Source organism: Odontomachus brunneus, unplaced genomic scaffold, assembly GCF_010583005.1.
Source record: "Odontomachus brunneus isolate Ranch 3 - 2012 unplaced genomic scaffold, Obru_v1 Obru_scaffold_021, whole genome shotgun sequence".
Classification (NCBI taxonomy): Eukaryota; Metazoa; Arthropoda; class Insecta; order Hymenoptera; family Formicidae; genus Odontomachus; species Odontomachus brunneus.
This window is the reverse complement of record NW_022639471.1, coordinates 1,489,657-1,504,604: the sequence shown is the minus strand read 5'-3', so window position 1 is coordinate 1,504,604 and position 14,948 is coordinate 1,489,657. Positions and strand designations below refer to the sequence as shown.

The 14,948-nt window shown below is 32.6% G+C and overlaps 1 protein-coding gene and 1 long non-coding RNA gene across 7 annotated transcripts in view; one reads left to right on the top strand and one right to left on the bottom strand.

Moving 5' to 3' along the window:
* Positions 1-7,515, bottom strand: part of LOC116842060 — a 14,089-nt gene extending 6,574 nt beyond the window's left edge. For 4 of the 6 annotated variants that reach the window (XR_004377670.1, XR_004377669.1, XM_032810719.1 and 1 more), the window contains exons 1-6: positions 7,348-7,515; positions 3,257-4,623; positions 2,747-2,946; positions 2,528-2,666; positions 2,173-2,394; positions 1,893-1,994 (exon numbers count right to left, since the gene is read on the bottom strand). Coding sequence is in view for 4 of the 6 variants with exons in the window: in XM_032810719.1 (XP_032666610.1) it covers positions 1,893-1,994; positions 2,173-2,394; positions 2,528-2,666; positions 2,747-2,946; positions 3,257-4,564 (1,971 nt within the window). In the remaining 2 variants the exon portion in view is untranslated. Of the gene's footprint in view, positions 1-1,892; positions 1,995-2,172; positions 2,395-2,527; positions 2,667-2,746; positions 2,947-3,256; positions 4,624-7,347 lie in introns of those variants that run through there. The other 2 variants (XM_032810721.1, XM_032810720.1) reach the window with 2 other exon arrangements.
* A 4,350-nt stretch (positions 7,516-11,865) lies between these two features.
* LOC116842064 lies at positions 11,866-14,740 on the top strand. Its single transcript, XR_004377671.1, has 4 exons — positions 11,866-12,498; positions 13,542-13,773; positions 14,249-14,341; positions 14,434-14,740. It is a non-coding gene; the product is annotated as an uncharacterized LOC116842064 (long non-coding RNA).
* The last annotated feature ends 208 nt before the right edge of the window (positions 14,741-14,948 follow it).

Sequence of the window (14,948 nt, the reverse complement as noted above, 5' to 3'; positions counted from 1 at the left end):
TATATATATATATATATATATATATATATATATATATATATATATAGCTGTTCTTCGAAATTCCCAATTCTTTTAGATTTATTCTTTTGGATTGGAAGATATTGTGCAGATATTATGCAATTATACAGTTTATAAATAAAATAAAGAATGGGGAAAAATCAAAAGTCGATATACGCGTCCCAGGTACTATCGTCGGAATCTATATCACAGTCATTAAGCACCGGAACAACCGGTATGACTTCTGCGTTATTGTGTGTTGCTACAAGCGTGTCATCAACTTTCGATTGGTCTAATATTGGGTCGTTATTACTATTTTCATGATCACTCAGATCATCGGAATCTAATTGACTAGAGTCGCATTCATGCTGCATCTTAGATACACATTGCAGCATCGTAAATGCACGCGAGTTATCCACTAAACTCATTCGCTTCAGTTTTGCATACATAACATAGGAAAGAGACTCGTCTGACGTAGAATTGTTTGACGGTAAATCTTCAATTTCGTCGTTCGACTTGCTACTGTCGGACGTTTTGGATGCAGATTTCGTCGCGAAGTTCCGCAGTTTGTTGAAGCGCGACATAACGTTCTTTCGGCTGAGTATCTCCCTTTGGTCGTCGTCCGACGTGTGCATCGTCTCATCGGTGCTGCTACGACTGTGACAAGACGACGGATCGGGATCACTACTAGACCAAGCTTTCTCATTGTCCGCAACACTAGAATTCCAATATTGTTTCGCATTTTTAACAGACTCCAGCAGCGCTTGGCATCTCGTATACATCTGATTACGAGTGTGCTGAGATCTTACCGTATTAGGCTCGAACGCATCTTTCGAAAGTGAATGATGAACGTCTTGTGAGAGTTCCACATACTCTGTATCATCATTTTTGTTTTCCATCTCTTGTTCGATTGTCTTGTGCGTTTTGTTACTCTCGTCCGCCTGAGATTCGGCAATGTTTGTGTTCTCGATCGATGGAAAAGGTATAGTATCGCAACTTGAAATTCTTGAGACATTAGCGTGCATACGCAACTTTTCACATATGTTTCTCGGCACGATTATCTCTGTGCTGTTGTCATTTTGTACTGACAATCTATGTCTCAGCTTCGCCACGGATTGCGATACGTCTTCATGGTTGCAATCGATATTGCAGGCGGTCAAAAAGTATTCTTTTTCCTCACCGGCTAATTTCAGGATACAAGGTTTTAAATCTTTTATTCGATCATGTATTTTACGATTTTGAACCTTCAGTGATGACTCCAATGTTTCATCCTCTTTATTAACGCTCGTATTCATTTTACTTGGATTACTAAATGGATTGCGCAACAGTGAAACGTTAGAAGAATCAATTTGCCTAATCACCGACCAATCAAAGGGAATCATTTCACCGTGTCCGCCATACAAACTGTGGAACGTTCCGAAATCTTTTACACCGTAATTCGTCTCATCGTCAGAGTCTCTTTCTTTAAATTTTATGCTCGATTTTTGTTTCATTTGTTTGTGACTGAAATGCTCATCGTTGTGCTCAACTTTATGCGACAGCTCTACTTTTACTGTTGCATCTAGATCTACATTCAACTTAGAAATATCCACGCACCTCGTTTTTACAAGATCGGCCAAAACAGCTAACCTATTGAAGCTTCGCGCGTCTTTCTGCTTGCTATTATTATCAGCCTTTTTCTCCGAGACTTTGTTCAAGATTTTGATACTTTTAAAAAAATTTTCGTTCATTGCGTTGGGCGATACACCCGACGACACTAACGGATTACTGTGTCTAACATTATCGATATATTTTCGCGTATCGGCTGCTGATACCGCGTCTTCATTTTTGAATGACCCAGTATTAACAATATTATGTTCGTAAAATATATACGGAATATTTCGTTTTATACGCACCATTTTGCCATATTGCGCTAGATTTTCTTCAACTAACCAATCGTTTATACACACTTCCTTCGCTTCACTCTTATCAGTCAGGGTAATCAACATGGAGTTTTTCTGTGAAAACAAAGAAATATATTAATAACTCTAGAACAATCACTTCTTGCTTACAGATAATTCTATTTTATAATATCGCTGATTTTCGACGATATATATTTGTGTTGTCTTCTGTTGGTTTCTGAGACCGGAAATGAAAAAAGTGGCTTAATACTATGAATTTTAGAGGTAATCTTACCGAAGAGTCAATCGATACTACGGTCATGGCCAAAACGGATTCATTAATTCTATCTATAAAACGATCTGTTATACTCTTCTTCCAGCGATCTCCCCCGTACGGTTTGACATTATATAGAGCGCAAGGTATTGCTTGCGCTGGGAGATAAGAGAATTGCTTCGTCAAATAGAATAAATTCTCGGGGGGATAAGTTTTCTGAGTCCCATAGTCGATAAATAAGACCTGTTAAGAGACAATTATTAACGATGTTATTTTACAAATATAATTATACAATATAATCAAGATAAAAAAACATAATCTGGATCTTATAATATAATGTTATAAATCTCTCGTGTTGAGCCGCACTCTTACTCACAGTAACTCTGAAGTCCGGCTTTACAGTTTTGATAACCGCTCTATGCCACACATTGGCGTAAATGCACGCACAGTTCAGATTTCGTTGCAGCGCGAGAGAAGGGATAGCGTACCGTTCGCTATATTCGTCATAAAACGTGCTAAACATAAGAGAAATTCAGATTTACGCTTTTTTCGGATACGGATTTATATGCCGGCTCTTTGATTGTATGATATTTACCCCAAATTTTTCATGAATAATTCGAAATGATTTATATTCTTCCGTAGATGTATCCAAAAGAAGGACGGTGTGAATACTTCTACAAGGTAAACTTCCAAATAGGATTCTTGGCTCTGTTGCAAATCGGTGACTAATATTTGGCTTATCTCATGACAATGTACAACATCATCAGGCGCAAATTTCATAAGTACGTTTGGGGGCTACGAAATAACGTGATTCGATTATTTTGCAATCATCTTAATATTTAAAATAGCGCAACAACATTCTCGTGAATCTTAACGGTAATATTTATCGATGTTTAAAACATATAAAGTTATATATACTGATCAGAATAATTATTAGAAATTATTAGAATTAATCTTATTATTAGAATCTCAAAGCACAATATAAGTGAAAAGTACTTTGCTAGAGAAAATATCTTATAGCTAATTTTAAGTAAAAGACGTAGAAAAATTTTAACAAATTAGATTATCAATAAAAAGAAAAAAAAATATAGAATTTATTACTTACAAGTTCCAACGGAAACTGCGTGTTATTGTTGTCTATGTCATGTATTTCAAACCGTGATTTTGGTATGTTGATTAGCTTCGTTTGGGACATTGTCTCTCGAGTAGAACTTTTAGATGTTCTTTGGTCGTCATTTCTGGTCACATCCTGTTCTTGCTTTTTCAATATCATGTCAGCATTATACGCTATAAAATCGTCATTAGTATCTAATCGCTTTAGACAGAAAATATCTGGTAAGTACGAGACAAAGGTGCAAACACTGTTGAAGCCTAGCTCAGTGTAATTCAGTGGAACCTTGAATTCTTTCATGTATAAATCCGGTAGTTCTGAACACTTTATGCCGTCTGGATACTTCTGTACCAGTTGCTGTAGTCGCGACTGCATTTTCTGACTTATCAAATTCGATAATTTATTCGATTCGTTCTCGGTCATGTTCAAGTCCATGGAGTCAGTATTATCGTCGATACTATACATCTCTTCTTGGTTATCGTGATGAACATTATCGTGATAACTGATCATCTCTTCATAATTCGGACGCTCCTTTAGACTTGATATGAGTCGCTCATCCGTCTTTGGCTGCCTTGAACATCGTGCGCTGTTAGGCCGCACAAAGCCATCCTCGTCTGTAAACATCGTGTCGGGGCATTCTTCGGGAACGGTATACATAGCATTGGAGCACGATGGTTTAGACATATCGACCGGTGGCTCCAATACTAACGGAGACATGCAGCGTTCAGAAATTTTAGTTCGGGGAACAGAACAGTTTCTTACTACTGGACGAATTGTGTCACAGTCCAGATACAGCTGATGTCCTAGCTCGCGCAATTGCTCTTGAATATCGTACGTGGTCAGCGTGACATATGGCAATTGGCTCTGAAGCATCGACAAAACGATATTTATATTCACGCCATTTGGATGGTTCCTGACGTACCCCACCAGATCATTCAGCTTCTCGGCCGGAATCTTCGGTCTATAGCGCAGCATACGCGGATGACGATATAAAGACCGATTAGGACGAGTGAACTTCGATGTTTTCTTCTGACGCTCTACTAATGAGTTCACGTGCTTGCTCTTGTCAGTAATAGCGCGAACAGATCTGACGCCGTTAATTTCCGAGAAACAAAAGTATTCTGGCATACTTTGCAAGAATTCTAATAGACTACCAAAGCCGAACTTACGCCATGGTATACGTTTGCCTTCGTACTCGTAGTAATCCTGGTCAAGAACAGGCAATTGTGTGAAACCAGGTCGAGATACCAATAGTGATAACATAATCATACGAACATCTTCTAATTCGGTTTTAGTCGGCATCGTTGAGGTTTATTTTCGCAGCTCGATGAACCACTCCTTGCTGCTAGAGTACTGTCATGCTAAAATATACAATTCATTCTGTAATACTTGTTTCTTGCCAATATTCAAACATTTTTTAAACAAATGATTCTAAAGTTCATATAATAGTCATTACTTTCAAATCTTAAATAAGATATTTAGATTAAGAGAGGAAAATGGAGAAAGGATAAAGAAATGGAAAGTACAATAGGTGAGGAGATAATGAGGAGATATAGTGTATAAAGTTAGAATTAAGGCTCTTAGGTAGTCACTGTGACTGTCCTTGTTTAATGACATCCATCCCACACATACATTCTGCCTCTATCTAATTTAATCTAATGTCTTCTAAATCTATTTAAGACTCCTCATTATGACTAGTCGCTATGACTGTACTTGTTTAATGACGTTAGAAGTGAGAAAACGCATGCCAAGATTTCGTCCGTTATACTTTTAATTAAAAAGATATATCCATATAAGTGACATTGGCGATAGATTCAGCATATTTGTAAAATTGTTCAAATACTTTCCTTTTGCTCAAACAATCAATAAATAATCGCAAAATTAACTTGACATGGAACCTTCCTTTTTAATATCTTTTCTGAAGATAATGTCAATGTTAATTTTGCGATTATTTATTAATTTTTCGACCAAAAGAAAAGTGTTCGGACAATTTTACAAGTGTGCTGAATCGATCACCAATGTCACTTTGTGGATATATCCTTTTAATTAAAAGTATAATGAACGAAATCTTGGCATGCGTTTTCTCGCTTCTGACATCATCAAACAAGGACAGTCATAGCGACTAGTTATAATGAGCTTTAAATAGATTTAAAAGAGTTAGATCAAGTTAGATAGAGGCGCGAATGATGGCAGGAATATATGCATGGGATGGATGTGTGAGCTAAGGCATGGATTGTAAATCAAGTCCCAACTTCTTGACTAAGCTGAAGTAAGAATAAATTGATTGATTGAAATAAAATTAACTCAGATAAGATTAATTTAGATAAGATATTCAGATTTGAGTTTAGAATTAGATGAAAGTTTTCAGTTGAATTGTGATAATAGATGTTATGTATCTTCAATTAAAAAACTTGAATCTAATTCTTGATAAAAGTCTGTATATCCTGTATAAGACAAACTTTAAACAACGACTATTAATACTTGCTTAAGCTTCATGAAATATTAGCATGGCATGAATGTGTGAGCTAAGGCATGAATTGTAAATCAAGTCCCTACTTCTTGGCTAAGCTGAAGTAAGAATAAATTGATTGAAATAAGATACTTAGATTTGAGTTTAGAATTAGATGAAAGTTTTCAGTTGAATTGTTATAACAGATATGTTACGTATCTTCAATTGAAAAACTTGAATCTAATTTTTAGTAAAAGTCTGTGTATCCTGTATAAGACAACTTTAAGCAACATCTATTGATACTAAGCCTCATGAAATGTTAGAAATATGAATTTAACAAAATAGATGGCTAAGCAATAAGTCATATGAACAAGATAAATCATCAATCATCATATGAACAAGATATATCTTATATCCTTTCTATCATATAAAAATTGACGATATAGAAATTTTCTTTTGTTGCTTCCTGTTTTGTTCCAATAATACTAACAATTGCTTTAGTCTCCATATATTTATAAAACTCATAGCACACTTATTAATAACGTTACAATAATATAATTAGAACTTTCATTCAAAATATTTTTGCTTAATATTCATCTAGACTGATCCAATATATATATTCTTTATATAATGAACAAAAATGTTTGATTTGATTTTCTATCTTTTGCAACAGTATATTGGCCATTTTCTCTAATAGAGATATTCAAAATGCTTCCAATATATTGGCGAAAAATCAGAAAGCTTGTTCTTCTTAGTTGAATTGATGCTGTACTGAAATTTTGTTCTTTGTTTTTCAATTCTAGGTTATATACCTAGTTTACTTCGAAGATAAAAACCATCCTACTTTTCCATCCACTTAGTTCAGCTAAAAAAACTTACACTGTTACTTGATTGATAATACAATGTTTTTGTTAAATAAAGTACAATGTTTAGTACTTGAGCAGTCAGCATGAGTATATGAAATACTCTTTATTTCTGTTTACTGTCTTAACTTCTATACAAGGAGATATCATTAATATTTAATAAAATTTGTGCAAAAGTGCTGAAAACAGGTGCTGACTACTAAATGTATTAACTTAATTAATCTTCATTAAATATAATTAAATATAATAAAATAAATAATAATTAGATGTAATAAAATTCAATTTAGCTAAAAATCGAATAAACTTTCTAATTTAATGTAACAGTATAAAGACCAATATAATAGTTTTAATAATTTTATTAAAATTACTACGATTTTTTACTGCACACGTGTATGCATATATAACGTGTTTACTGTTTCAATTTCTGCCTTTATTCACAAAAGAATTACAACTTGAATTTTGCTTATTTTAACAATTTTTTCACGCAAAAACTGCAGGAAAACAAAGATAAATTGTTACCATTGTCATATATGGAAATATATGGACATATATTGCCATATATGGACACTTTGTAAAGATATATAATAAATATCAGATTGCAGGTCAAGTAAGGTTAATAGTCCTCACTATACGTACCAAAGAAACACAAGTGTACACGGATAGTGAAGAAAAAGTATACAAAATATAAAAATATATATAAAAATATATATAAAAATATATATAAAAATATATATAAAAATATATATAAAAATATATATATATTTTACGCTTACTGTATAAAAACGTGAGAATCTTAGTTTTTATGAGGAATGTTGCCTATCGTTGCCTTTTCTACCACCGTTAACAATTTTCTTGCCACAAAAAAATCTCCTCGTGTGAACCGGCGAAACGATGTTAGAAGAATGCCGCGAATCGAACTGTGTGATTTCAAAGCCCATGCAATGTTGCTAGCCGGAACATTTTCTCGCGCATGCGTATTCTAAAGCCCTATGCACAATGCCAGGCAATAGGTAATAGCAATATACATTAGTCAATAGGAACAGGGAATAAAAATAATTGACCAATCCGAATTCCTATTCCCTGTTCCTATTAGGTTTGTTCTTTCGACCTGACCTAGGACTGCACTGGAACTGTACTAGTTGAAGAAAGTTCAAGATAGTGCAGACCAGTGCAAAGATACATATGGGTCTGAAAAGAACGGGTAAGAGCAAGTTAGAGCAGTGTAAGATGGCGGACAACATGGCTGGATTAAATAACATAGATCAATTTATGGTCATGTTTTCGCACTTATAGCATTTTATGTTTTGTTGAACAATCCTATTTCTTTTAAAAACTGTTTTGTGTTGGATACCCATACAACAAATCCCTCCGAAAAAACGTCCAAGAGCCTTCCCAGGATGTCTTTCGGATATTTTGTGCTGTTTGGATAACATTCTAAATACTTCTTTTATGTCATTCTACATTATATATTTATTATATATTTATCTACATTATATATTTATTATATATTTAAGTATTTACTTACTGTTTATAGATTCCGTCGTCGGATTATTTCTTCTACGTAATGTCAACTAGGTATACCGATTTTACAGGTTATAGATACAAATTTAAATTTTTTCGGTTAGCTGCCCTGCACTGCTTGCTCTACCTCCAGACCTAGGGCAGTCAGTTCACTGAACTCGCTGCACTAGTTCAGCCTGCACTGTTCGAAAGAACACATTTTCTTGCACTGTTTTGATCGAAAGAACGCATTAGTGCAAACTTCGTGAACTAGTGCAGCCAGTTCAGGTCGAAAGAACAAACCTATTGCCTGTTGCCTTAAGCCCTATGCACAATACCAGGTAACAGGCAATAGGAATAAACATTAGCCAATAGGAACAGGGAATAGAAATAATTGACCAATCTGATTTCCTATTCCCTGTTCCTATTGTCTGTTGCCTGGCATTGTGCATAGAGCGTAATGGTCCGCAGGACGTGGAATCGCTTACGCGCGACACAAGAACCGACGCGATAGCCAATAAACTTCTAGCTTTTATGGAAAAACGGCACTTTGATTGGATACTGTGAGTGCTTTCCAGTTACGTACACTGTGTTACACCAGTTTGTTGGTTGCATATTATCTTACAAGATGTTTTAGATATGTCAAGATGTGTTAAGCGATTGGATTGGTGTTAAGCACCCTGTGTGTTGCTTCTTGTAGCGCAGCAAGCGTTACCACATCATGTGGACTTATTAAAAGCCGATTTATGATAATCGTAACCGTTAACTTATGGAGGATTCACACCACGTCCGATGTCCGACGTACGACGTCCAATATCCAATAGAAGAACAGCTTTCCAATGGAGAATTGAATTCTCTAATAGAAAGCTGTTCTCTTATTGGATATCAGACGTCGTATATCTGATATTGGACGCGGTGTGAATCCTGCATTATGATGTAATGCATAAAAAATTGACCAATTGCAGTCAATTATTACAAGAAGAGTTAATTGCGATTGGTCTATTTCTTATGGATTACAGCATAAGTTAATGGATACGGTTATAGATTAATAGAGGATTCACACCGCGTCCAATGTGCAGCGTACGATGTCCGATATCCAATAGGAAAATAGCTTTTCAATGGAGAATTGAATTCTCTATTAGAAAACTGTTCTCCTATTGGATATCGGACATCGTACGTCGGACATCGAACGCGGTGTGAATCTTCCGTAAGGCCTATTCTACAATACGTCGTATGTCGGAGTCGGATGTCGAACGCAATCAATGGTCCAATCAGGAGAACTCGTCTCGAAAAACAAATCCTCTGATTGGCCCATTGACTGCGTTCCAACGCCCAACAGCGCCATACGACGTATTGTAGAACAAGTCTAAAGGCCGGCTTATGATAGCCGTAATCCGTTAACTTATGCCGGAACCGTAAAAAATTGACCAATCACAGTCGATTATTCTTTTATAATTCGACTATGATTGGTCAATTTTTTACGATTCCGATATAAGTTAACGGATTACGGCCGTCATAAACCGACCTTGAGAAAGTTGACTTGTCCCTAGTGCTTTCTCACTCTATGGTTGCTTTCCAACAAGAGACACAAGTCGACACAAGTATCATCCTATCTTTAGGTGCTTTCCAATTGCTTAACACATTTTGACACATGTACACAAAACCAGTTTATTGGTCACATATTATCTAAAATATTTTGTAAGATAATATGCAACCAATAAACTGGTTTTGTGTGACACAGTGTACGCAACTGGAAAGCACCCATCGTTATTCACTAAATGTGGAACAAAGATAGAATGATGTTTGTATCGACTTGTGTCTCTTGTTGGAAAGCAACCTATATTATTGACTGTCAAGAAGGAGAGTTCGTTTTGTGACCGGACGTCAATTAGCCGCAAAAAACGGTCGAAATTATAATATTCTTTTACCAAGTAATTATATAATTCACATTATAATAAAACTTGGTATAAATATAGGTTAAGTAAATAGATAAATTTCGAAATTTTCAGTTACTACTAAAAAATGGTTTAAAGAAATAAAACCAATCTTCAAAGATAAAGACTTACGCTTTTTTCTATATATTTTATAAACTAAATGAAATATCAAAAAATGTTTTATTTAAAAGTTTTGCAGAATAAATATCTCTATTGAACTATGCCATTTGTTTTTCAAGAAAGAAATTATTTTAAAAAATTTGCTCTTTGTATTCCTTGTATAAATATCCCTTATATAAATTATCTATTACGTTAAAATATTGGTTTTAATAAAACTTGACATAAGTGTAAGTTGAATAATGTCATTAATTTAGAAAATTTTACTTAGTGCTGAAAGATGATTTGAAGGTGAAATCATCACTGAAAATATCTTGTAAATTATATTAAATATAAAAAAATATTTTGTACAAAAATTTTATAATAAAAATATATTTAACAATACCATTTCTTTTAAATTATTTTCAAGAATTTATCCTTTGTAATCCTTACATGAAGGAGTATCTGTTATAAGTTTATTATTGAGTTAAAATAAATCATTTATATTCTATATATATTAATGTGTTCATAATTAGTTATATTAAAGCGTAAGAATTTATTGTTTTATTATATAGATAGATTTTCAAGTATATATAGCATATTCTACTTTTATTATATTATATATACTCAGATAGCACAATCTTTCAAAGATGTCCCAAAGACATTTTAATGATTTCTAAATGTCCACATAAGTCTCCAAGATATCCTTTGAAGATCTTTTGCTGTTTGGGTACGTACATCATTCTTTTATGTAACAGTTGTATAATATAAAAATAACCACATAGCAATTATTATTTCTTTATCATGTGTTTTATATTGATGATTTATGATGTTTACGAAATATAGTAATTGTGTAATCTAGAAAACTAATACATAAGTGTTTTATATTGATGATTTATAATGTTTACAAGATATAGTAATTGTGTAATCTAGAAAATTAGTACATAAATTATGCAAATGTGAATTTTCAATACGAAGTATAAGCAGAAGTATAACAACGTTGTAATGCGAAAGACCATTCTGTAAAATAATCTGAATTATTATTTATTATTAAATATATGAATTATTATTTTATAAATAATTATTTTATAAACAAAGTATAATGTTGCACGTGAGTAAATTCTGCGAATGTTCTTAATATATTAATTATTTTATTCCTCCAAATTACAAATATTTTACTATAACGCCTGTAAGTGAAAAAGGAATAGAATTGTATGACTCAAACAGCACAGATCTACACAGGACATCCTAAAGATATTCTAAGAATGTCCTTATATCTTGAGAATATCCTTTGGAGATCTTATCCTGTCTGGAGATATAATAAAGCATACTATAACAACTATAATAGATAACATATTTAATATATAGACCGACATTACATCAGAATTTAAAAAATATTGGGAACAAGATTTATTTGACATAGGATTTATTCATATAGTAAAATAGAAGTATTTTAAGAAAATGATGATGAAGATGATCATGGGTATGCCGACTTGAAATTGCCCTACTAACGCCGGTTTCACCAACTCCGGTTACGGTCAAAATCTGACTGACGGTATCAGGATTTCAACTAATGGAGTATTTTGTCATTCTTATCTATTAGAATTTTTAGTTAGAACCCTGATACCATCAGTCAGATTTGACCGTAACTGGAGTTGGTGAAACCGGTCCTAAGGACCGATTGTTCCAACATCTTAGTAAGTTAACTAATAGTTAAATCGTATGTCTTTGTTTTTCCTCCAATTTAGACAAAGACAGATATATGATTTAACTATCTGTTAATTTACCAAAAAATTGGAACAACTAGTCCTTACTGAGATCCATTCAAACATGGAGAGGATACGCATCAACCAAAGAAATTCGACTATTCAATCATTAATGCCACACGTACGTGGTTCTTTTAAATGCATAACCTCTCCATCAGTTTTCGAATGGAACCGCGCTTCGTTATAGTATATTCCGGAGTTGCTGCTGACCATGTATTCCGATAGAATCAGCTGCTGTATCCTATGCATTTTTTACACTCGAAAGGAAACGAATATATGTACTCGCTTTGAAGAAGGAAAGAGAAAAGGAAATAGTAGGGAATATATCAAAAGAGAAAATAATTTAAGATCTGTTTCTTCTTTTTGCGCTGTGCTATACTTTTTGCACGCGAGATAAATGCATATGTTGCTGTGAGTTAGAAGAGAGACAATTAGCGTAATTGATATAGTTAAATGGACCAAGCTTTTCGTGCAGCACCGCCGCATTACGAACCGGAAACGGATATTGAGATGTTGAAATGGTTGAAATATCTTTTTCTCTGAAATTGAAGAGATAACGTTTCCGTCTTCTTTCCGACTATATACTTTATACTTACGTTGTTCCTTTTGTGTTGTTTTCCTTTCTAAGGTACAAACATATTCTCCTATACTCCAGTAACTATCAAGTAATAATAATATTGATATGTAATATAGCTATATATAATTTATCTATTGAGCGAGATATATACATGTATCGAATTTATGTTGTTAATTTGGAACTTATTGATGTGGTCTTATTGTTATTTGATATTTACTGGGATATACATGTTGTTTTTAAGTTTTCTTATTTGTTTAATTTCGTTTGTATTTTACTTAGTACATTTATAAACAATGCATGCTTTATCTAGTAAATACTAACAATAACATTACATTAATGTTATAATTTTTCTCTCAACTATGTAATTGTGTTGTATATATGTTATATTACATTTACAATGCTGAGTGGAAAATTATAACATTAATATAATAATGTTACTGTTTGCTAATGTTTACTGTGTGTGTACTAATATTTTCTATTAGTACTGAAAATCTATATAGTCCATATTACATACACTATAGATTTTCAATGCTCGGACTGATCTTGAAACATAATCTGGGTATATTAGGCTAAAAAACATACAACTAAGAATTTGCATTCCAAAATGCTCTTGAGGAAAATTTTATTGAAAACCCAGTATATGTAACATGAACTATAGATTTTCAGTAGTAAAACTTTCTAAACAAATATCTTGGAACGCAACCTTAGAAAATATTTCATGGAAGTGGAATATTCTGCATAAAATATCATTTTATTATATAAATTCTATATATATTTATTATATATATATTATTCTATATATATACACACACACACACACACACACACACACACACACACACACACACACACACACACACACACACATACATATGTGTGTGTGTGTGTGTGTGTATATATATATATTTATTTATTTATTTATTATATAAATTCCCTGGGATAATTATAATAATTATCAATTTTGAAATCTTATATATTTTTATTATAGAAAAATCAACTACAGCTTTAATTAAATAGATAAGACTGAAGTGTTCAGATAACTTAATCTAGAACAATTCTGGATACTCTTTATTCATATACTTTTTTATCTATAGGTTTTGTAATTGGAATTTGCTTCTATTGCTTTCATTGCATCGTAGAACTATCTCAAGGACTGTAACGAAAATAAAGACTGACGTTAATTCCATTATATGAATAAAGGCATTGGGTTGACAAAGTATTCAGATCATGTCAGGTCCATGGTCTTTAATTGGAAGAGACGATAATACTTCTTATCAAGATGTATTTTATACCCACAATAGTGTCACTGCAGTCATCACACCGAAAGTTTGTCATTTGTTAATTTATTGATGCGAATTTCGCTATCAAATTAAATAATCTTCAGGCACTAATTAAGCATTATCTAAGATAAATAAATAAAAACATCTTGATTTTATGCCCATTAGAGATAGTGGCATAAATTTTATTTCATGTAAATTTCTGCTCGCATTTTTATACTCTCAAACAACTCGAATGTTCTAAAAGACATCTTAGAAATGTTTAAAAAGATTTTTTTGAATTTTTAAAAATATTTAGACCTGTCGTTTAGATATGTTGATATTTGATATATCTTACATGCGATTTTATTTTTTTTAATATTATTTAATATATATTTTATATTATTTTCTAATGTATTATGTTCTAATGTCTTTATATTATGTTCTAATGTTATTTGATTGTCTTGTGCATTACCTATTTTGTCTGGCGACAAACCATGTCATTTGGCTATTACCTTTGGCAATAAATAAAGTTTCTATTTCAGAAATTCATGCAATACAGCCAATGAGATTTAAATAGAGATTAAATAAAGTAGAGACTAGATATAGAAAATTTAAAAGAACAAGCATAATTATAGGTGCATATTTTCTTACTCACATAATTGTTGAAGTCAGATTTGTAGAGAACAAAGAGAATCAATAAGACACATATCATAATCTTTTTTTGTAGAACCAGATGACATCTTCAGATAAATTTTTTTGTAGAACCAGATGACATCTTCAGATAAAATCAGATTTATGGCCTTTAATCGGAGAAGACGGAAACGCTTCCCATCAAGATGTATTTTACGCCCACGATAACATTATTGCAGTCGTCATTTAAGCTAAGAGGTCGTCGTTCATCGGTGCGCTTCTTACCATCAAATAATACAAATAAATTCTTAAATAGTACATAAGATAGAAAAGTAATTTTATATTAATTAGAAACAATGACATAAATTTCATTTTACATAAATTTTTGTCTGCATTTTCTCATACCAAGCAACATAAAAAGTCTAAAAAGATATATTTTTTTCAAATGTCTCTTAGATATCCTTGAGACATATGTAAACTCGTATTGTTTGAGAATATTCTTATATTAATTGATATATTTTACATTAATTATTTTATAATTATATGTTCATTATTTGATATATCTTACATTATCGGAACAAACTAAACTAGTTTATACACAATAAACAAAAT